The sequence below is a fragment of the Mandrillus leucophaeus genome, unplaced genomic scaffold (genome assembly GCF_000951045.1).
Source record: "Mandrillus leucophaeus isolate KB7577 unplaced genomic scaffold, Mleu.le_1.0 Scaffold117, whole genome shotgun sequence".
NCBI classification, from domain to species: domain Eukaryota; kingdom Metazoa; phylum Chordata; class Mammalia; order Primates; family Cercopithecidae; genus Mandrillus; species Mandrillus leucophaeus.
The window spans coordinates 472,354-495,311 of NW_012099987.1; the positions used below are offsets into that span (position 1 = coordinate 472,354).

General features: G+C 44.6%; 1 protein-coding gene across 1 annotated transcript in view; it reads right to left on the minus strand.

Annotated features, from left to right (window-relative positions):
• The window catches only part of SORBS1 (sorbin and SH3 domain containing 1), a 204,791-nt gene that overhangs the window by 27,670 nt on the left and 154,163 nt on the right, over positions 1–22,958 (minus strand). The window contains exons 23-29 of the mRNA XM_011999903.1: positions 18,979–19,151; positions 16,249–16,334; positions 12,509–12,676; positions 7,624–7,670; positions 2,740–2,854; positions 2,461–2,586; positions 279–473 (exon numbers count right to left, since the gene is read on the minus strand). Of these exons, the coding sequence (XP_011855293.1) occupies positions 279–473; positions 2,461–2,586; positions 2,740–2,854; positions 7,624–7,670; positions 12,509–12,676; positions 16,249–16,334; positions 18,979–19,151 (910 nt within the window). The remainder of the gene's footprint in view (positions 1–278; positions 474–2,460; positions 2,587–2,739; positions 2,855–7,623; positions 7,671–12,508; positions 12,677–16,248; positions 16,335–18,978; positions 19,152–22,958) is intronic.

Sequence of the window (22,958 nt, forward strand, 5' to 3'; positions counted from 1 at the left end):
TGCCCACCATCTTTTTTTGATTTTTGAATTTTTAGTAGAGACAGGGTTTCACCATGTTGGCCAGGCTGATCTCGAACTCCTGACCTCAGGTGATTCACCCACCTCAGCCTCCCAAAGTCCTGGGATTACAGGCGTGAGCCACCACACCCGGCCTCCTGCAGACAGTTTTTAATTGCAGTGCTCAAAAACTTCCCCAGAGAGGCTGTGTGCCAACAGCACTGTTGACTAAGAAAACTCACATGCTGAGTATGAAAACTAGTGACGAGAAGCTTAGATACCTGAGGGCTTGCAGTGGCACTGCGACTTGGGGAGGCGGAGAAAGGCAGGTCCATGTAATCCACAGGGTTTTTCACCAGTGGCCGCTTGATCACATCCACGTAGGTGATGGGGAAGATGCCTTGTCGAGATGTCCCCGGGATCCTCCCTTCGTACCAGTTCTCATCTACCTGCCGGAGCAGTGTTATCCTCTCACCCTGGAAGACACAACAAAGACAGGGTCCTTGTCCTAGCATGCCTTTGCATGCCTGGGGCCTCTGCCTGCATGCTTCAATGTCCTGCATTGTTTACCACATTCTTAGCTCAGGAAAAACATTCCCTGCTGAACCTGGAGGGAATTACCACCACTGGGATGAGGATGCTAATGGCAGAGGAGCTACCTTGATGCTGGGAAGTTTAGCTTGGTTCTTTAAGTATTTTAGTAAAGGAGAACATCAGATTTGTGCCCCTAAGCCAGGGAACAAATGTAGTATTTTTGACTCATTTAATGTGAAACAGGTATCCAATCTTCATCTCTAAGGCAAAGATTTTGGGGGGTTTCTCTTTTTCTTTCTTTTGTAGCATTATAAATACTTACAATGTATCATTATAGAAAAATCAGAACACAAACATAAAGCAGAAAGCAATCATCACCCATCACATAGTCATTTGGGGATAAACACTATTAATATTTGGCATATGGACTTTCCAGATTTACTTCTACGCATGTGAATTAAACCTCACATATTTTTTCTTACAAAAATTGAGTATGAACTGTATTTCCATACTTTTCCAACTTGCTTTTTAAAAAATACTTAATAGTATATAGTAAACCTCCTTCTTTATCAAAAAATAGAATTCTAGATTTTTAATGGCATTGCACAGCTTAATGGACCACTGCAGGGTATTCTGTTGCACACACATATAATGATTTCATTACTGATCCCCTGCTGTAGGGTAAATTAGGTTGCTTCCAGTGTTATATAAGATGGCTCATCTTTTTCTAACCCACGTGCTCACTTCCCTCAATCCTCAATAAAAATCAGTAACTTAGTAACTTTAGCAAGCCAGAGAATTTTGCCATGTAGAGTGTTTGGATTCTGGAAAGAAGAACTTCTCTGCACAGTGTAATTGTGTCTGAATAAGCATGACGGTGATGATAATGATACTGGCATCTCCTGTTTACTAAGCACGAGCCAGATACCATGTGTCATGCTGGGGGCTTCACATAAGCTGTCTCACCTAAGTCTCTTACAACCACCTAGGGGGGAGCCATCTATCTTCATTTTTTTCTATAAGAAAATGGTGGCTTGAAAAAGTATTTAACTCCCACATTCTGCACAGCTGGTTTGTGCCTTTTGGGTTCAAAGCTTTTCAAACTTCTCCTGGTATCAATGCACTTGTTTTTTCCACTAGGTCACACCAATATATTGTAAAACCCAGTTCCCAATACAGTGCATTATCACATCATTAGTTGGTAAGTGTTGGTTGAAAACAGCTTATAAAAGATGTCTAAGACTCCAGAAATACTATCTTTAATCAGTGAGCTCAATACAGTTAAACCCTGACATTAGCCTAGGGTTTATTTTAAAAATACCTTACCTCAGAAAATTCTCCAATTTCCCTTAATGCAATTCTTTTATTTTTTTTCTTCAATAAAGACGGGGTCTTGCTATGTTGCTCAGGCTGGTCTTGAACCCCTGGCCTTAAGTGAGCCTCCTGTCTTGGTTTCCCAAAGTGCTGGGATTACAGGCCTTAATGCAATTCTTTTTTTTTTTTTTTGAGATAGAATCTCACTCTATTGCCCAGGTTGGAGTGCAGTGGAGTGATCTCAGCTCACCGCAACCTCTGTCTCCCAGGTTCAAATGATTCTCCTGCCTCAGCCTCCTGAGTAGCTGGGATTACAGGAACCCACTACCATGCCCAGCTAATTTCTGTGTTTTTAGTAGAGACGGGGTTTCACCATGTTGGCCAGGATAGTCTCAAACTGACCTCAAGTGATCTAACTACCTCGGCCTCCCAAAGTGCTGGGATTACAGGCATGAGCTACCGTGCCCAGCCCTTAATGCAATTATTGATCGGCATGCTTCTCTTAACGGTACAGACAGCACCCCCAGACTGGGATGTGATAGCAACGCCACACTTCCCCACATAGCTGCGCCATCCAAGAGAGCCCCAAAGCAAGGCATGAGAAGGGCAGCTTACCTTTCTGAAGGACATTTCTACTTGTGTATCACCATTAAAGTTAAACTTAGCAATAGCTTCTCCATATTCCAAAACCTGCACTGGTGTCAACTTTTTGGGCTGAGCCTTCTCAGCAGGAGGAAGAAGCTGAGAAAGGGAAACAGGTAAAAGAGAACAAGGGAAGAGAAGAAAGCAGGGAAACAAGAGGAAAAGGAGGAAACAAAACATAAGCATTTAGTAAATAAACGGTGCTTTGGGCACGGTCAGGCTTTTCCTTAGAAAGAAAAGGGGCTGCGGTACCTCAATATAGGTGCGTGGGAAGATTCCCACCCGGCCGTGGTGTTCTCCTTCATACCAGTTCTGATCAATTTGCTTATAAATGTAAACAATATCTCCCTTCTGCAGAGGAAGCTCCCTGTCGACAGAGGGTCAACGGCATTTTAGCAGATGTTTCAGTATGTGTAAAATTAAGACACTTCAGTTTTGGAGCAAAAGAAGACTTTTAAGTGGGGTCAAAGGGTACAAATTCCAGAGAGGGGACTCCATATTTGGAAGTAAGAACCCCACTATTCAGGAAATTACATCACATTTGGCATTTTTCCAGTCTTTTGCAGGATGGATGTTAACATTCAAATTGACTAGCCCTTGAAAGTGCTCAGAGGCCTTATTAATTTGTTGTGGTTTTCTAAATGCATTTTTTGTGAATGCTGTCTTATGCTCAGAATATTTATGCAACACACAGCAATGCACTCAGCTGCCTTAACTGATGTTTATTAAACGAAGAAAAGTGTCTCCTTCTGGATACCTTCACTATCCTCTTCTATGCCCTAGCAGGACATGCCTTCGTTGCTTTAAATTGCCCTCAAATTATTTGTGATATATTGACATCCTTCTATCATTCCATCAATTTCACCATTTGTCCACCCATCCATTTTACCATCCATCTTCGTATCATCATGCAGTAGAAAGGTTCTGAAGTTAGGCAGATCTGGTCCAAAACCCAGTTCTGAAATTTAGTAGCTCTGGGACCATGGACACAATACTTAATCTGAGACACTGTTTCTTTAGCTGAACTTGGAGCTAACTCAGAGTTGCTGGAGAATGCTTCAACAAACTAAAAATAAACAGCTAGGATGGTGCCTGTTGTACAGGTAGGTAACACTCAATAAATGTTAATTCCATTACTTTTTTTCATGAGACAAGGTCTCATTCTGCTGCCCAGGCTGGAGTGCAAGTGGCATGATCACGGCTCATTGCAGCCTCAACCTCCTGGGCGCAAGTGATCCTCCTACTTCAGCCTCCTGAGTAGCTGGGACTACAGGCATGCACCACCATGCCTGGCCAATTGTTACATATATATTTTCGTAGAGATGGGGTTTTGCCATGCTGCCCACGCTGGTCTTGAACTCCTGGGCTCAAGTGATCCTCCTGCCTTAGTCTCCCCCAAAATGCTGAGATTACAGGCATGTAGTCACCGTGCCCGGCCTAGTTCCTTTGCTTTTTAACATGGAAAAGTGATGTTGGAAAGAAAAGTAGATTTTCCTTCAAATACTCTTTGTGCCCCTTTGCAACTTTTCCATATCCATTCTTTTGTTTGCCTTAATAATGATGATGTTATTATTATTATTATTATTATTTATTTATTTTTTTAGACAGTGTCTCACTCTGTCACCAGGCTGGAGTGCAGTGGTGCAATCTCAGCTCACTGCAACCTCCACCTCCCAGGTTCAAGCAATTCTCCTGCCTTAGCTTCCCGAGCAGCTGGGACTACAGGCACGTACCACCATGCCCGGCTAATTTTTTTTTTTGTAGAGACGGGGTTTCATCATGTTGGTCAGGCTGGTCTTGAACTCCTGACCTCATGATCCACTTGCCTTGACCTCCCAAAGTGCTGGGATTACAGGCGTGAGCCGCCGCACCTGGCCCAGATGATGTTAATTTTTAACCAGGACTCTTTTTTAAAAAAAATTAGACAAAGGCAAATTTTAAACAAAATGAAAACTTAAGGATAAAAATTAGAACTTTTTCTTTTTCTTTTTTTTTTGAGACAAGAGTTTGCTCTTGTTGCCCAGGCTGGAGTGCAATGGCGTGATCTCGGCTCACCACAACCTCCGCCTCCCGGGTTCAAGCTATTCTCCTGCCTCAGCCTCCCCAGTAGCTGGGATTACAGACATGGGCCACCAGGCCCAGTTAATTTTGTATTTTTAGTAGAGACGGGGTTTCTCCAAGTTGGTCAGGCGGGTCTCGAACTCCCAACCTGAGGTGATCTGCCCGCCTCGGCCTCCCAAAGTGCTGGGATTACAGGCGTGAGCTACCGCGCCTGGCACTTACAACTTTTTCTTGAATTAAATAATTTTAAAATTGTAACATTTTACTGAATTAAAAAAAAATGACCTAGATCTTTTTCATTTGTGTCAAACCAATAGGATGGAAAGGTCTCCAATTGTAACTTGGAAGGGGTGTGCTCACTTTGCAGGATGCCAGGAAGTCCCACGGTATGTGAGGGGTGCTGGCCTAACAATGAGGGCACATCTGGAAAACTATAGAAAGTCAGTTCTGTGCTGAAGAAAAGCACAAGGCAGCCTTTGTGGGTCTCACATGAGCAGACAGGATTCTAACCCTCAAGAGGTCTGTAAAGGGGATGTGGGCATTTGTCTCTATGAGAAGGAATGTCTCGGGCCGCATTTTTGCCACAGCCCTCTTTGGGGGGCATTATGAATTCCCTCTCCCTTCACCCCCAACCACAGGCACATAGATGAGCAAGACCCTCAGCATATTCACTGCTGTGGAGACCTGCAGGCTCCTGACTCTACTATACTAAGTATCTTGCAGCTGTGGAGGGGGGTGGGAGTGTAATGGTCCTACTGTTAAGCAAAGGATACACTTGTGTGTGAGAGAGGAACTGAGGGGTCAGTAGTTGTGGCTGATGGAAGTCTACCATGGGAAACCTGGGGCCCTATTCTGCCACTACTGTGGACTATACCCCTAGCTCCCAAAGAACCACACGACCAGGTCTGCTGGTGAGAGGGTTTGAGAAATATGATTCGCTTTAGATCTTTTTTTGGAGCATCACAGTGTACATCAGCACAGCAGAGGCTCTGAGAAGACCCAGGGGAAAGAAACTTGTTTAACTTTGTTGAACCAAGTATTCCATAACATGCTTTTTATTTTTTTTGTTTTTTTAAATTTTTTAGATGGAGTCTTACTCTGTTCCCCAGGCTGGAATGCAGTGGCGTGATCTTAGCTTACTGCAACCTCCACCTCCTGGGTTCAAGCAATTCTCATGCCTTAGACTCTTGAGTAGCTGGAATTACAGGCACTTGCCACCACGCCCGACTAATTTTTGTATTTTTTGGTAGAGACAAGGTTTCGTCATGTTGGTCAGGCTGGTCTTGAATTCCTGACCTCAAGTGATCTGCCAGCCTCGGCCTCCCAAAGTCCTGGGATTACAGGCATGAGCCACTACGCCTGGCCCCGGCAGCATGCTTTTTTGAGTAACTGACTGTGGGGAAATGTAAAACCAAGTGACTGAAGGGCTTAAAAGACCATGGAGCTAGAATTTACTTTTTTCACTAAATTTTGTGGACGTTTTTTTGGAGGCAGCATGTCGTGATGAAAACACGGAATCAGAAGGAAGGAAACCTCTCTCCGGCATTAGCAATGTTGATAAAAGGTGACAATTTCTGTGGATCTAAGCTTTCTCACCTGTTCTATTTGACGGGGTTGCTCTAAAAAAAAGTTGTTTTAAGACTCTTTATGAAATCTGGGAAAATGTACTATTATCATCACTAGACCATTTAATAAATCTTACATAGACCTTTCTCAATTCAAAGAAAAAGTGTATTAATTAAATTGCAAATTAATTTATATATCTCTGTTATCTTGTCTGGTTTTTAAAAAAAGGGGGGTAAGAGGATAACAATTTTGAGCACTAAATTTTGGTACACTACGCAAAATGTTTTACAGGTACTACCCCAGCTTCCCTGAAAGAGAGGCATTTTTACCCGTATCTTGCAGATAAAGAAAATTGAGTGGGGGAGAAGTTGATAACTTGACTACACTCACAGAGATAGTAAGTGACATAGTCAGGATTTGAACACAGGACCTCCTGACTCTAAAGCTCACAATCTTTGCAGTATAGTACGCAGCCACCTCCTTTAGCTGACCAACTAAAGGACTGGAATAATACACACAAACCCAACTATACCAGATTTGTGCCTAGGTTCTAGACACTGTGGCCTGGTCGCTCATTTTGTGGGATAGAGGAGATCAGAACCATGGTTGGTTAGCTCCACATAGCATTTCCCAGCATCTAAGGACAGGGAGCTCTCCCTCTGATCACCAGATGCATGACCGTCCATCTGCAGGACAATGGGGTGGCCACTGTCCATTGTACTTTTAGCTGCCGATGAGAACTCATGGACTACTTAAATCCATAATTAGATAAAAAGCCAGCTGTTTCCTTATGGAACCCAGTCTTTGGTAGCATTTCCCAAATCGTGTTTCAGGTTCCTTTCTTGAAAGACTTCTGGAGCTATTAACATGCCATCAACAAAGTATTTCTTCAAAGTGGGTGGGAGGTATAGATATAGCATGGAGTGTTTCCCAACTCATTCTACAACAGAACTCCCTTTTTGAGAAAAATCTTATAGGGCTAGCACTCTGAGGAACACACTTAGAAAAACGCTAGTCTCCTGTGGGTTCATGCAAGCCTTTAATCTCTTGGGATGTTGTAGCAAAATGGGTAAAGTTATCTCCCTAGAGACTGGTCTAGATCCTTCCACAGAAAAGATGGGTCAGATCAAGCCACCACTTAAGCAAAATAGAGCCCCTACATAGGAGGAGTCAGGGTGGGACAGGGTATAAGAGCCCAACCTCTGCCTAGGTTTGAATTCCAACTCTCTCACACCAGCTTGAGCAGGTTCCTTAACCTTATAGTCCCTTGGTCTTTTCATTTGAACAGTGGGGATCATTACAGCACCCACTCCATAATGAGTTAACATATGCAAAGTACTCGGAATAGTGTTTGGCACATAGCAAACTCTATGAACTACTGTTTTGTTCTTTTTTTTTTTTAACAACAATTTTTATAATTGTTATTTCTCCAACTCTTTTCTACAAACAAACTGCTGTGTTTCAAAGAGGCAGCTAAAAAGATAAATAAATATAACTGGTAGCACTTACTTTAGTGTCTGAGCTTTAAAGTCAAATTTGGCTCTGGCAGGTCTCATCTGAACATAAGAAACAATGACAAGTTAAAATCAGGATTCAGGTACAACAAGGACACATTTTCACAAATTTCTAGAAAGCAAAGCAGAAAAATTAACTCTAGCCAGTTTGTTCTAGTGTAGAAATCTGGGCAAAATTGCATTTGTCTGACCTTAGTAGAATATTAGATAAATGTTTAGTTAACTATGTATGTCATGCATGAGAATCCCCTAAAAACAACCAGATCTGGGGAAGAGATGATTAGAAAGGTCCCAAAGCTGAGGTACCAGTTCCTCAAAACATACAGACCATGGCTATTAAAAAAACAAACAAACAAAAGACAAAGTCAGCCAGAAGTCCTAAGATGTTCCTTATCTGTCTTATTCCTTAGGGACATCTATTTGCTTAAATTATGATATGCAAGTAGATGAAACGCCGACTCACTTCTCACATCATCTCCAACTCCATATATTTCTTATGGTCTGTGACCTCATCCAAAAAGCCAGAAAAAGTGGTCCCTGAGCTCAAATGACTCCTGTCAAGACTTCCAATCCTGTTGGGTAGTCCTCTCTTCCCAGATGCCCAGGTCTGAGTCAGCCTCCGCCCCTTCTCCACTTCCTGATCAAGTGTGTCATTAAGTCAGGAGGGACCTCCCTCCACACCTCCATCCCTCCGCAACCCTGTTGCTCAAAGCTGACGCCTAGTTTCCATTGACACAAAGCTTCCTTTGATTTCACATTCTCTTCACTCTAATCTGTCACCCGGGAGCACAAATAACATTCCTAACATTCTTCCTCACATCTCTTCCTTGCTTTGAAGTTGGCTGCTGCTCTCAACTTTCCCTCAGTTCAAATCTCAATTCCTGCCATAGGTGAAGGCCTCTGGGTAGTTTCTCCCTACTCTTACTGAATTGCCTTTATCTCTACTACACTGTTCCTGTTCCAGTCAAATCTATTTGCTACACCTCAACTGAACCCCCTCCTATCCCCTCCTCTCTCTGAAATTTCTTTTTTCTTTTCTTTTTGAGACAGGGTCTTGCTCTGTCTCCCAAGCTGGAGTACAGTGGCACGGTCTCAGCTCACTGCAACCTCTGCCTCCCAGGTTCAAGCAATTCTTCTGCCTCAGCCTCCAGAGTAGCTGGGACTACAAGCATGTGCCACCATGTCTGGCTAACTTTTGTATTTCTCAGTAGAGACTGGGTTTTACCATGTTGGCCAGGGAGGTCTCTAACTCCTGGCCTCAAGTGATCCGCCCACTTTGGCCTCCCAAAGTACTGGGATTACAAGCGTGAGCCACTACGCCTGGCTGTGGAATTTCTTTCTTTTTTTTGAGACAGCGTCTTGCCGTGTTGCCCAGGCTGGAGTGCAGTGGCACAATCATGGCTCACTGCAGTCTTGACTCCCCAGGCTCAGATGATCCTACCACCTCAGCCTCCTGAGTAGCCTGGACTACAGGCACACACCACCAAGCCTGGGTAATTTTTATACAGATAGGGTCCACGATGTTGCCCAAGCTGGTCTCAGATTCCTGGGTTCAAGCAGTCCTCCTGCCTTGGCCTCCCAAAGTGCTGGGATTACAGGTGTGAGCCACTGTGCCTAGCCTTCCGCAGGTATTTTTAAAGTTTGCATTTTCACATTGATGTTTCCATCTACCTACCTATCTATACCATACATACTGGGGCCAAGTGAATGATCACCTTATAATCAAGTTAAAGCCACACAATTTCAATACCTGTGTTTGTGTCTGTAACCAAAGGGCATAATTTCACAGTTGCAGGTGAACAAGAAAAGAACGGATGTGGGGTTAATGACAAATGACAAGTTTACAAAAGAAAACTAAATGACCAAAATTATAAGGATAAGAATTTTACAGTGATTCCAATAGAAAAACACAAGGAAGTAGGTTACCTCATGTCACCCAGCTGTAGAGCTGTGTGAACTTTAAAAAATGTATACCAAAGCAGCACCACATTCACACTCTGGTAACTGAGTTCTGTCAAAACAGTATCTCCTATCAATTAAGTCAATATAATTATATAGGTTTGTAGTTTATGATTAATTTGTGAGTGGACTTAGGTTAATAATGGGGTGTGGTGAGATTTTTTTCACTGAAGGCCTGTTAAAATTCACTGATTCCATTGAACTCTTGAGACGTGTATGTGAGTCATCGGTGGTTATACAAAGCAGCATCCTCTCCCTTTTTATCTCCCTGTAGCTCCAAGACTGAATCCATCTTTCCCTCCTCTGGCTTTCATAGTATTGTATTACTTACTATAGGACACAGATAACTGTGTAAGAGGGAGACTCTTCCACTATCAGCTCCCCAAGGGCACACAGACAGAGTTCTTTCTGCCTCCCATAGGGTCTTACACAGAACCAGTGGTCACCCCAGTCCTACTGAATGGGACTGAAGTGCCTTGACACAGTGTGGTACACCTGGGATGTGTTGGTCTCTACTTTTTCAAGTCCATCAGTCAACTTCTAGGGCAGTAATTCTCAAAATGTGGTCTCTAAACTGGTATCACCAATATCACCTGGGAAACTGTTAAAAATGTAAATTTTCAGGCCCCACCGCAGAATCAGAAACGTTGCAGATAGGATCCAGGGTTTGTATTTTACCAAGCCCTCCGGGGGATGCTAACGCACTTGTCAGAGTTTGCTCTAGAAGGGAGGCAGGCTCACTGAGCAGAGTTTGCCTGCCTCTGTCCACGGTTATTCCACCCATGGTGCATTTCTGTTTGCATGTATCAAGTACATGTGTAAGTGTGCAGCCCTGGCACCTTTACCTGTTCCCATCTTCTTCTACCTACAAGCAGGCAGGACTGTCAGTGAGGACAAACCATGCTCAGAGCCTTCTGAGAAGGGCCATTTTGAGGAGGAGCTGGAACGTTGAGGGCTCAAGGGCTATCTTTCCCTTGCAATTAACACTCGCTAACTTTTGCTTCTTCCTTGATAGATTTTCTTTTTCTCCATCACTTTAGAGTCTCCTTCTCTTCCCCAGCTTTTCTTTTTCTTTTAATTTGAGACAGGCTCAAATTTCTTTTAATTTGAGACAGGATCTTACTCTGCCACCCAGGTTGGAGGGATGTGTTCATAGCTCATTGCAGTCTTGAACTTTTGGGGTCAAGTGATCCTCCCACCTCAGCCTCCCAAGTGGCTGTGACTATAGGCATGCACCACCAAGCCTGGCTAATTTTTCTATATATTTTATATATACATAAAATATAATATTATATATATTATAATATGTATATTATATATATACACACATATTTTTAATTGTAAAGATGAGGTCTCCCTATGATGTGTAGGCTAGTTTTGAACACCTGGCCGTGAGTGATCCCCCTGGCTCAGCTTCTTATAGTGCTGGGACTATAGACTTGAGCCACTAAACCCAGCCAGCTTTCTTTCTTTTAATTTGGTTCCCTCTTTTCACTATCTCTTCTTCCCAGACACTTTTTTTTTTTTTTTTTTTTTTTTGAGACAGGGTCTTGCTCCGTTGCTTAGGCTGGAGTGCAGTGGCATGACCATGACTCACTGCCTTGACCTCCCAGGCTCAAGCAAGCCTCTTGCCTCAGCCTCCCCAGTAGTTTGGACTACAGACATGTGCCATCACGTCTGGCTATCTACCAGTCTATCTATCTACTTAATTAATTAGAGATGGAGGTCTCACTATGTTGCCCAAGCTGGTCTCGAACTCCTGGGCTCCAGCAATTCTCCCACCTTGACTTCCCAAAGTACTGGGATTACAGGTGTAAGCCACTATGCCCAGTCACATTTCTAAAACAACAACAACAACAACAAAAAAAGATGAATAGGCAATGATGCTTCTAGAAAGAAAAATAAAAATTAAAAAATAAATAAATAAATAAACATAAATATTAAGCTACTGTATTGAAAGGATATAAAACAGTACATACTTTGGGTGTTATTCCCCCATTTCCCTAGCTCCCACCCCAAATCCCAGATACGCCCATTTTCCCTAAAAAAGATCATCTTCAGTGGGGCTACTTAAGGGTTACATGGCAAAGCATAAACTCTTACGCAAGATCCAGCATTTGGCTAGCATGAGAATTTCAACATGTTGACCTTAGTGTAGGAGGCCAAGATCTGGATAAAAATCACTTCAAAGTTTGTTCTTCTCTTTCCTTTTATAATATTAAGCTTTCATAACCTAGGCTTGGAAATGTCAAAACTAAAAGAACAAATGAAACGTCCCTTGGAGAACTCTCTTACCCTCTGTGGGTTTATCCTAACTGCGAAAGTCTTTGGGCTTCAAAATTCTTCAGTGAGGTGCACTACTGCAGCACTACTGAACGCTTCACACAGTTCATCCACCTACATGTGAGCAGCAGCATTGTTCTCTATTTCAAAATTAATGGCACTAAATTTGGAGGCCTTCGTAAATGGTACAAAGTATTGTTAAGCTAACTTTTGTAAAATTTCATTAACCATCTCTTCAAAGAAGAATTGTGTAACTGTCCACACCATAGCTACCAATGCATATGGACTCAGGTATCAGGTTTCTAAGCAGAACGCACAGGCAACACAGTAGCATGATAAAATGCAGGATGTGGAGGGCTGGACTCACGAAGGCAGCCAATGCTCTAAGGCATGCAACAGGGGCATGTGCCAGCAGACCCCGGTCCCCCAGCCAGGCATGCTTGAACATACAGAGCACAGGACATAATGAGGTCATGTCTATTTACCAGCCACAAGAAGCCAAAGCAAGCCTAAGGGAGGCCAGGATGACAAATGCTGTTTGGAGAACTAAATTGGCCTACAAAGGGCAATGCTGAGGGGAGGCAAATAGGCAAATATTGCTTTGGTTCAAGCAGCAGATTGAGGTGACCAAAACAGACCTCTGACCCAGATTTCCTTTTGGCGGTATCGTCTATATTGAGGAGGTCCCCAAAGCGCTCATTAGTGATAAACTGATGGTGCGTCGGAATGACGCCTGTGTGGCGTCGAGCTGCAATATCAGCCTCTTCTTGCTCGCGCTTAAGTCGTCTCTGGTCCGCTAAAAGTTTCTGCCATAAAATTGCATAAAATGGGCAGTGAATCATCTGTTCCAGCGTATTAGAAAACTGCCAACAAAAGTAATTAGGGAAGGAGGTGCTGGGTGAACGGGGCAGAGGCTTTAAGGGTCAGCTGTCACAAGGGCCTTAGAGCCACAGCTACTACACTCCCATCGTAACTACCCTCCGAACACTATAGAAAGGAGGCAGCACTTCACTGGGAAAGCCAGGATAGGGGACGGATGATTCCACATGATTACACTGTCCAGCAAACTACCTACCCCCGGCGCAGTCCAAAGCCTCCTGCTCCTGGCAGCAAAAGGCCAGGTGAGCCAGGGGCACATCCAGGGCATTCCCAACCATGCTGGGCTGGCAGCAGGAGGCTGGAAGTGCCATCTCTACCCTGTTTTTAGGCAAGGATATATTCCCACAGCATATTCCCCTGGCAGGACCAGGGATGGACAGTTCCTCCTGCCCATCTCAGGCCTATTAAACCTGCTATAGGCTTTTGCTAGTGAAGTCTATGGCACCAGGTCGTTTTTGTGATTCCTGTATCTACTACTCTAATATGCTCTTGACAGAGTGGAGCAGCCCATTTCAGAAAAGATGAAGCCCCTTCTAGACAGCCAAGTCTTCCCCTAGGCACAATTTTTAGAAGGCCTTGGGATATGCACCAAAGGCTAATTACGTGGCCGACAGAGAGCATCAGTTGCTTTCTTACTGAATGATGTCTTCACTAGGTGAAATGAAGCTGAGTTAAGGGAATGACAAAGAATATAAATATAAAAAAAAAAACCCCTAAGAATAATGGTACCTGGGATTAGAAGAAATATTCTCTCTTAGAGTAAGGAAAAAGTCATCTATTTCTATTTTTAAAGGCTTCTTTGAAAAATCAAACAAGGTTGCTTTTTACCAAATGCCCTCAATGTCTATTAAAATGACCCCATGGAACAGAATTTTAAATGTGTTTTCTAATACTAGACAATCTTACTTTCCTGGGATTAACTTTCCTTATAGGAAAGCATGAATTAGAACTGATTCTTAGCATTGGAAAACAGTAGGCTTCTTCCAGCAGGCAATTAAATGCCTCATGTGACATGCAACCCCAAAGGAGGGTGGGCCGATTCTCCAGAGACTACAAATAACAAGGTGACAACTCATCAAATGGCTGTGGGATTTCCAGTACTCAAGTAAGTTGTAAAGATAAATGAGAAAAGACATGAGAAAGTCCTCTGAGAAGCCCAGTGCTATAGAAAGAGTGCTGGTCCAGGCATCTGGAGCCCTGGTTTCTAGTTCTGCTGTTGGTATAGGTTAACTTACTAGGCAGCCCTGGGCAAGCTACTACCTTGCTGTGGTCCTTTCCTGGACTAAACCAGGGGCTTGGCTACATGACCACTAACGTTCCTGTCAAGTCTGATATGTTCTCATTTTCTGAAAATCCATGTTAATGATAAAGCATTTGCAATGGGGCGGGCCTGACTGACATCCCATGAGCTGGGAAGTGTGAGCTGCTTTTGTAGCCATGGGAATGGAGTGATGCTTGAGACTGCCACAGTTCTTACTCACGGCCCCTTGTGTTCTGGCTGGAGTTAAACATAATCAGTGGAAGTGGACATCAAATGGGGCAAAGCTCCCAATCCAGTACTTTAATCTGACCTTAGTAAGTCCCTCAGCACTGTAGTTTAACCATATAAGCCAAAAACCATGGATAAAGACACAAAACTTTTCAGGATCTATGAGCCAGTGTTATTCAGGAGACAACTGCTCGCCTTCTTATGTAACTTCTAATATATCCATTGCTAAGCCACTAGATAAACTACAGCTCCCATGTGGTAGGCAAGAATTGTCCCATAGAACCTTCTAGGTCAGAGACTAGGGCTTATATTACTAACATGGAATTTCATCTTCCTTCATCATAGCAGCCCCAGCCTACATACATGGGAATCTTGTATCTTGTGGCAGGAAATATTTAACAAAGAGCTATAGAAATGAATCTGCTCTATGGCCTGATGGATACTCATCATTAGTGAGTTATTACAATAATAGCTGTACATCAGATGCTTTATCTTGTTTCTTTCCATGGACCGGTGCAAGTTTCTTATTGAATACTGTTCAATTGTGCCCAGAGATGGGGAGAGGTACAGTGGTTTAACTTTCTTTTTTTTTTTTTTTGTTGAGACGGAGTCTCGCACTGTCGCCTGGGCTGGTGCCCAGTGGCGCGATCTCAGCTCACTGCAACCTGCGCCTCCTGGATTCACGCGATTCTCCTGCCTCAGCCTCCTGAGTAGCTGGGATTACAGGCGCCCGCCACCACGCCCGGCTAATTTTTTTGTATTTTTTTAGTGGAGATGGGGTTTCACCGTTTTAGCCAGGATGGTCTCAAACTCCTGCCCAAGTGATCCACCTGCCTTGGCCTCCCAAAGTGCTGGGATTACAGGCATGAGCCACCGCGCCTGGCCATGGTGCTTTTATTTTTGTCTTTTGTTTCGCCATCTGGTGGCAATAATTATCTTCATCCCACTCGTCCCCAAGTCAGCCTTATCCTAAATCCTTCAGGAAACCCCACCTAAGCTCTGGAACTACTCAACAAGGCATAACAACAGAGAAAAAGGGCTTCAGACTTGAACGTGAATGGGACAGAGTTGTGTACACATGCACTCCCTCCCCCACTCCTACCAGGTCAATGTGATTTTTCCATCTCTTAATTCATTTCAGAAATATGGGCTCGGGAGCTTGTTTAATCTCTAGGACTCTTTTTCTTGGGGATGTGAGGCCCAGAAAGCATGTATCATCACAATGCTTTATCCCAGCAGAAGCTTGTGATTTTGCCCATTTGACTGATACAAAGAATCACCTCTTCCCAAATCCCCGAGAAAAGGGGCTCTTTCCCAGGCCCTGCCAGTCACCCCATGGCAGGATAGGCATTTCAGTAGCTACAAGAAAATATCCACATTTTGAAGTTCTTGGCTGGGGTTTTCCAGTATTTCTTGGTGTATCTGCCTTCTTCTGAATTGAAGGCAACAGAGTTATAGGCAACTTCCTCAAATTGTTTTATAAAATGTATCAAGGTCATTACTATTTTTCATTTTCCTTTCTCCTATTGCATCCTTCTCAATTTGAACAATGCTTTGTGCCAACAGAGGGGTGGGCAGTATTGGAGAAATATGCAGGCAGATTTCCTTAGGGATTATCAAGCGTGGGGTTGAGGGGGGATGAAAGAGCAAACTCTGGTTTCCAGCTTACAGGGCATTAAGTACAGCAGTGGACAATCTCTTTCTGTATCTCCCATGCAGCAGTGCTGGCTGGACTTGGCGTTTATAACCTAGTGCCTGTGGGGAAATCAGTCCTACTTTTGGGAAAAGTCGACCAAAAAAAAAAAAAGTCGACAAAAATTGAGGCTTTCACAAGTGATTTCTTTTATATGACATAGGCTCAATGTCATATAAAAAAAATCACTTGTGAAAGCCTCAATTTTTGTCTCCAATTGCTAGACCATGTCACCTCTCTGACAGATGTCTAGAATCTTTATTTTCTTCATACATTTTTCCAAGCAAAAGCTAAGAGATTTAAAAGATGGGATTTACCTCTTTATCATCATGACGTCTTCGAATAAATTCTTCTGTGGATTCCAAGTAATCAGCTGGTATAAAATGTCTTGGCGATTCTGAATCTTTAAAACAATAAAGTAGAGTTAAAACAGGCAAAGATTTCGCTGGAAACCAGCTTGGGAAAATAGTTCACCTTTCATCTATTATAAATATCAAAATTTTAAAGTCATTCTTGATCAATGATCAATGGTCGAATTCTGAAGGAAAAAAAAAATTCCACCCCCTGCCCCATTTTTTGGATTTATTTGTCAACTACTTTAATGCAAAGAAAACTACTCAGAAGGCAAAAGGTGAGCAAAATGAGAGAACTTTCTTTGTAAAGTTTCCCTAACAAAGAGGCGTGCAGGACCTTATAGGGACAAGGCACACACTCACACACATATAGGGCCATTGAGAGAGGCTGCCTCTCAAAAAACCACGGGATATGTTGGGGCTTGGTACAAACAGCAAGGGGTTCAGGAGTTCAAATGAACACATTTCTCAGTTGAGCTAAACGGCCAATTTTTCTTTCGAAACACAGTTTGGTGGTTAGTCTAAATGACATGGGGGCTTTGTTTTTAAAGAAGTGCAGCCACTATGAGCCATGATTAATTGCCAAGCAAAACAAACAGAAAACAAAGGACAGACCAGAAAATGAGCACCAAGGGCACAGAGGAGGAAGGGATAATGCAAGCAAAGTGGAGGGACGGGCAGGTGAGACTAGGCAAACACACAAAATGCCACCTCCGCGGGATGGTGCCAGTTCACTTTGTGGGTTGTTGTTCCTGTCCAGGCTGTGGTCTGAGTATGGCACGGAGTTTCCATTATTAATGGCCCTTGGGTAGTCCTCCAGGGCCGTGGGTCTCTCCTGAGAGGGCTCTGAGCTGCGGCTAAGCCTGGCCATGGTGTGTCGGGAAGACAGGCGTGTGGGAACCACGGGCTTCCCCCCAGAAGGGGGCTGGTCCTGATGGGGCTGACTGGGGAGGTCTGGCTTCTGGCCTACCAGGAGGCCTGAGGAGTCACCAGGAGAAGGTTGTCTGGGGTGGTGGTGGAGGGGCTTTTTCAGCCGGAAAGGAAGGGGGCTCATTAGGTAGATGTTCCTGAGGAGGGTGCTCTTGTCCCCTCTGGAATCCAGGCGCCACTCGGGCTGTCTAGAGGTCTGCTGCTGCTCATGCTTCCGGATGGTGGTGAAGCGAGTGTATGAGGCCGGGCAGGTGCCCTTGCACTTGTTGAGGCGATGTTTGGGGAAATCTCCGTGAACGCTGCTGCTACTGCCTTCTCTGCTGTCAGTGGAGATATTTGAACAGCGGTCCAGGTCATCAGAGCAGGTGGAGAGGGGCTCAGAAGGCACAAGGCCCCTGAAGCTCAAGGCATGGTGCGCCATATTGCTACATGTTGGGGAGGCATAGACCCCACTGGAGTTCATCCCATCCATCTCCTTGGGACGGAGCTTGGTTGACTCAAGGAGGGACTCGGCCGAGCGGGCTGAGGTCAGGTTGCCCCGGGACAGCACAGGTGTGGGAGACTTGCTCAGCCTGCCGGACAGGTCCAGGGATGGCATGGAACGGGACCGCTGAATCAGCTGCTCAAAAGCGGTGATGCGGGAAGAGACGGTGTGCTTGGGGATGTGTTCCGAGCCCTCCTGGCTGGGGCCCAGCTCACCCCTGGACAATGCCAGGCTACTCTTTTCAAAGTGGGAGGCAAGATCTCGCACACTCGAGGAGGAGGAGATGGAGCCCAGGAAGAGGCCAGCTCGGTTGATCTGGTGCATGTCCCGATAAAGCATCGTGAACTGCATCCCAGCCTTTCTTGAGAGAGGGCAGGGCCTCCTGCCGCTGGTGCTGTACTCCTGGAGGCTCATGGTACTGCTCGACTTGCTGTCATAATCCCGTCGGGAGCGCATGAGCAGGTTCTCAATGCTCCCTCCCACTTGGAGCGGGAGGCCTCTTTTGGAATCATTCAAAGAACCGGAAACACAAAGGTTCTCACAGCTTTGAGCCTTCTCTGAGGGCAAGAGGATACTCTTCTGTTCCTGCAAAAGAGTGCTGGGAGCCGAGAGCCTGGGTTTGAATTTGGAAGGAAGGATTTCCGAAATGCAGGCTTTCGCAGCTGACAGGGGCTTCTTGTGCTTACACACAGGGCCTAACGCATTGCTAGTGTTAAACGTTCGGCTATGGACTGAAGATGAAGAAATCATGTGAGCATTCCCACCTTTACGATCCACTGGTAAGCATGCAGAATAAAATAAATAGACCCATTAGGTTAAAGCTGAAAGCTGCTAAAAAGAAAAAGGAAAGGTAACATGCTCATTTGTCATAAGGGCTTTTAAAAAATTTCCAGTCGATGTCCGGAAGCAAAATAATCTGTGCTGCAAAGCAGGTGCAAGGATGCAACAACAAAAAATGCCTACCCTGCTAGAGTTAGGAATGGCTAAAGCTCAGCTAATTTCTAAGAAAAGGTAATCAGAATGAGAGAGAAAAAGAGAGAGAGAGAAATCTTTAAGGAGAGCAAGGTTGGGGGGGTCAAAGGAACAGAAACTATTAAAACCAGAAAGAAAAATGGCCGGTAAGAAAATAGGGGAGGGAATTTAAGAGGGCTCTGAGGCCTGGATGTGGGTCTGAACAAGGCACGACTTATCCCCATTGCTGGAGGTTCACCACGGCCGACGCTCAGTGAATGGAGGTGGATGGGAGATGGAGGCCTTGCAGGCTTCACCCAGTTAATTACCTTTAGTGGAAGCCGAGCTGGATGGTCGCTTTAGCCCACTCAGGCCCTGAAGAGGGATGTCGCCACCTTCCAAGACACTTTTATAAATTTGTCTCTCATTCTCCAAGCTAGTGAGATCCCCAGGAGCCCCATCTGATTCCCTCTTCACTGCATGGAAGTTGGAAGAATATATACTATGAACAGGTAATTTTGAAAGAAAGAGAGAAAAGGGAAAAAATAAAGATAAGAATAGGAGTTAGTGCTTTTAACATTTTTCAAACAGCACATTACCTGCTGAGGACAAGAAATACAGCCGGCATCCTAATCAACAACTGTCCTTCCTAAAGAGTGCTCTTTTTAGACACACATTTCTACAGACAGGCCCATGGAGCCCCGAATGCTCAGGAATCTTGCCCAAATAGCAAAGTTCTCTAACTGAAATGGCTGCATTTGCCCTTTAAAAGAAAAATTCTGTGGAACGCCGCCTGGGGAAGAAGGGTTGGAGGAAGGATAGGGAAGAACAGGGGGAAGATCACACACAGGGGAGTGCAGGAGGACCCAGTGGCTGCACGCAAGATGGTGCAGTCGAGGACATGAGTGGTGCCTCTGTCATGTAGCCAGGCAGTGCCAGCTACTCCAAGTCCACTACCTGGATTATTTTTCTGGGTTATTCTACGTAAGCATTTGGAATATTAAAATCATCAATGAAAGGGGGAGGCCCAACTGTCTTGGGTATCCAGGAAAATCAGTGACCAAGTGAAATTGGAACCTGGGATTCTATGGGCTCTTAGTGTCACAGCCACATTTGCACTCACTTCTTTCAAAGTTTGTGTTCAGAAGATTATGACATGACATGCAGTATGAGCATAAATGATTGCTCATTTATAGCCTCCATTTATTTTTATCTTGTTAAAATCAAGGTGTTTCTGCAAGTTACCACAAATTCCTTTTGGAATGAGGTGAGGCACAGAAAAAAAAAATTAAGGGTACTTACTCACCGAGTCCCTCCCTTCTCCTAATCCCACTTTTCTATGCCTGCCACTAACACACTGTCATTCACACACACACACGCACACAAACAGACACGTACATGCACAGACATGCACGTGCATACACGCATACACACACACACACACACACACACACACACACACACTTCTCAGTTAAGTGAATGACTCCTGTCCCGTAGAACCACATAGGCTTCTGCTGGGCTTCTTTTATTCCTATCGAACTCAGGTTACTGGTATCAAAATAGATTTTTCAGCTCTGAAGACCCATTGCTAGGTGGAATTCCTTCATCCCTCTGTTTCATTGTGAACATCAACTAACATACAGAACAGCTTAAAGAATTACAGAGTGAACACCCATATTCCCGCCACCTAGCTTCTATAGGGGCCACAAACTGTGACTGCTCGATCACACATCTGTCCAGCTATATTTCCCTCTACTCATCCAGCAATGATGAATAATGTGATGCTTTTACATTTCGGGAAACTGGCCTTTCTTTCTGTGCATAACTGCAGCCTCTGAGTCCCCATGGTCACTGATAATGACAGCAAAAACAACTCTACACGCCTCTTGGTGAGCATCCTACATGGCAGGCACTGTGCCTATTGGTCATTCTCACTTCAATCCTAACAATCCTACTTCTGCCATTTTTCAGATAAGGAAACATGGCACTGAGAGATTCAGTAACGTATCAAAGTAGGCAGGTTAGCAGGATGGCAGGGCTGGAACTTGAACCAGGCCATTGAGTACTACACAGATAATATTCTCTCTCAGCTCCTGTTTTATTTCACTGCTTATTAATTTATTTTTTGTAGGGACAGGGTCTCGCTATGTTGCCCAGGCTGGTCTTGAACTCCTAGCCTCAAGTGATCCTCCCACCTTGCCCTCCGAAAGTGCTGGGATTACAGGCATGAGCCACTGTGCCCAACCTTCAGCTCCTGTTTTATTGATAGATACAACATTTCCCTACAACTAAGAAGGCAGTGGCTTGCACACTACGGGAACCAGAGGGGAGCTGAGGGATGCTCCAGCTCCCTATACACCATCACCGCTGAGTGTTACTCACCATATATACACCCCTAAGATGAGTGGCACCAGATGCAGGAGTCAGAAACGGAAAAGAGGTGGGGACTCTGGTAGAATACCACCACATCTCCACCTTAGAATAATAAAGTCCCCTGAGCAATACTATTGCTTCTGGCACTGGTAATCCCCTCATAGAGCTGCCACTTACTGAGCCTCACCTTGTACCCACCTCGGGCTTAGGGCTTTACCCACCCTATTTCAAGGGACTGCAGAGGATGGGGGTCAGAGCTCCCCCAGGGCCCTCTTCATTCACTCTGGCCTAGATGTGGGGGTCAAATGCTTTTCCTCTTTACTTAGAGGAGTTGGAAGAACCCGAGGGTAGCTTGCAAGGCTGCAGCATCATATGCCAATTTAAATAAATGTGAGTTGATTTAAACTGGCTTATAATTTTGAATTTCCTAATTAAAAATAAATATGTCCCTTTTCTAAATTTCCTATTCATTATCCACCCTCTTCCCTTTGGTTGCATTTTCTGATTTTGCCCTTCAGTTTAATGCTATGTTTCCTCTTTTTGTATAACCCCAACAGCAAAAACATCCATGAATAGATGTCCTTTATCCTTGCTGACCAACAGTTGTGGTGACTGAGGTCTCTTTTGAAGGTATGGTGTCTGAAGCCCCGCCCATCCTGGTTTGGGGCTACCACACCTCCTTCAGCATTGGAGAGCAGTAAACTAAAATGGGCTTGAGGCTGCCTCCATACTTTGAGTTCCTATTCTTCTGCAACCTAACTATGTAAACAAACTACAATCTAAAAGTATGCTCTTATAACAAGTAGCTGAGTCTCAGCCAATCACAGCAGCCAAGCTTCAGCCAATCCCAGGCTACCAACTGATCAGCCCATGTCTATATAAATGCCCAAACAGGCAACTGTGGAGCTGCAACCAATCCAGCTGTAGCTGTACTCACTGTCTTTTGTTGTTTATAAATGCTGCCTGCCCATGTTGCTGGGTGAAGCTCTCTGAACTGCCCGTGGTTCTGAGGGCTGCTGGAACATAAATCCTTCTATACCTTAAATAAATCTGCTAAATTTAATTTGTCTAAAGTTTTTCTTTTAACGGAGTGACTGACAACAGCTTCCATTCTGCTGTGCCTGCTATCCTTTGAATTGCCTCAGCTTTGGCCAGAACTTTTTTTTTTGAGACAGAGTCTCACTCTGTCACCCAGGCTGGAGTGCAGTTGCACCATCTTGGCTCACTGCAACCTCTGCCTCCCGGGTTCAAGTGATTCTCCTGCCTCAGCCTCCCGAGTAGCTGGGACTACAGGCGTGCGCCACCACGCCCGGCTAATTTTTGTATTTTTAGTAGAGACGGGGTTTCGCCATGTTGGTCAGGCTGGTCTCGAACTCCTAACCTCAGGTGATCCACCCACCTCAACTTCCCAAAGTGCTGGGATTACAGGAGTGAGCTACCACACCTGGCCTGGCCAGAACTTCTAAGTCATCTTCCTAAGTTCCTAATAACTTTGTTCTGTCATGACTCTTGGCCATAACTGGCTGCCTGACCTCATACCTCTGCTCTGCTTCACCAATGGTCAGATCTCACCCTACTCCAACCCCTCAGCCACCTCACTCTCTGGCCTTATTCCACCCATTATCACCATTTTTCCCTGCTTCCTACCAGAACGATAAACCAGCACTCAGGAAATCTCTCAGAATGGATTTGCCACAGCCAATTGTTTTTCTGATACCAAAGCTAACAAAACATGCTTTTTCCAGATGTGCAACATTTTGAAACCGAGGCACTCCTCATTTAAAAACAATACCTAAGAGCTCTACAACAATGCTGTGTCGCCCAGGCTGGAGTGCAGTAGCGTGATCTCGGCTCACTGCAACCTCTGCCTTCCGGGTTCAAGTGATTCTCCTGCCTCAGCCTCCCAAGTAGCTGGGACTATAGGCGCCTGTCACCA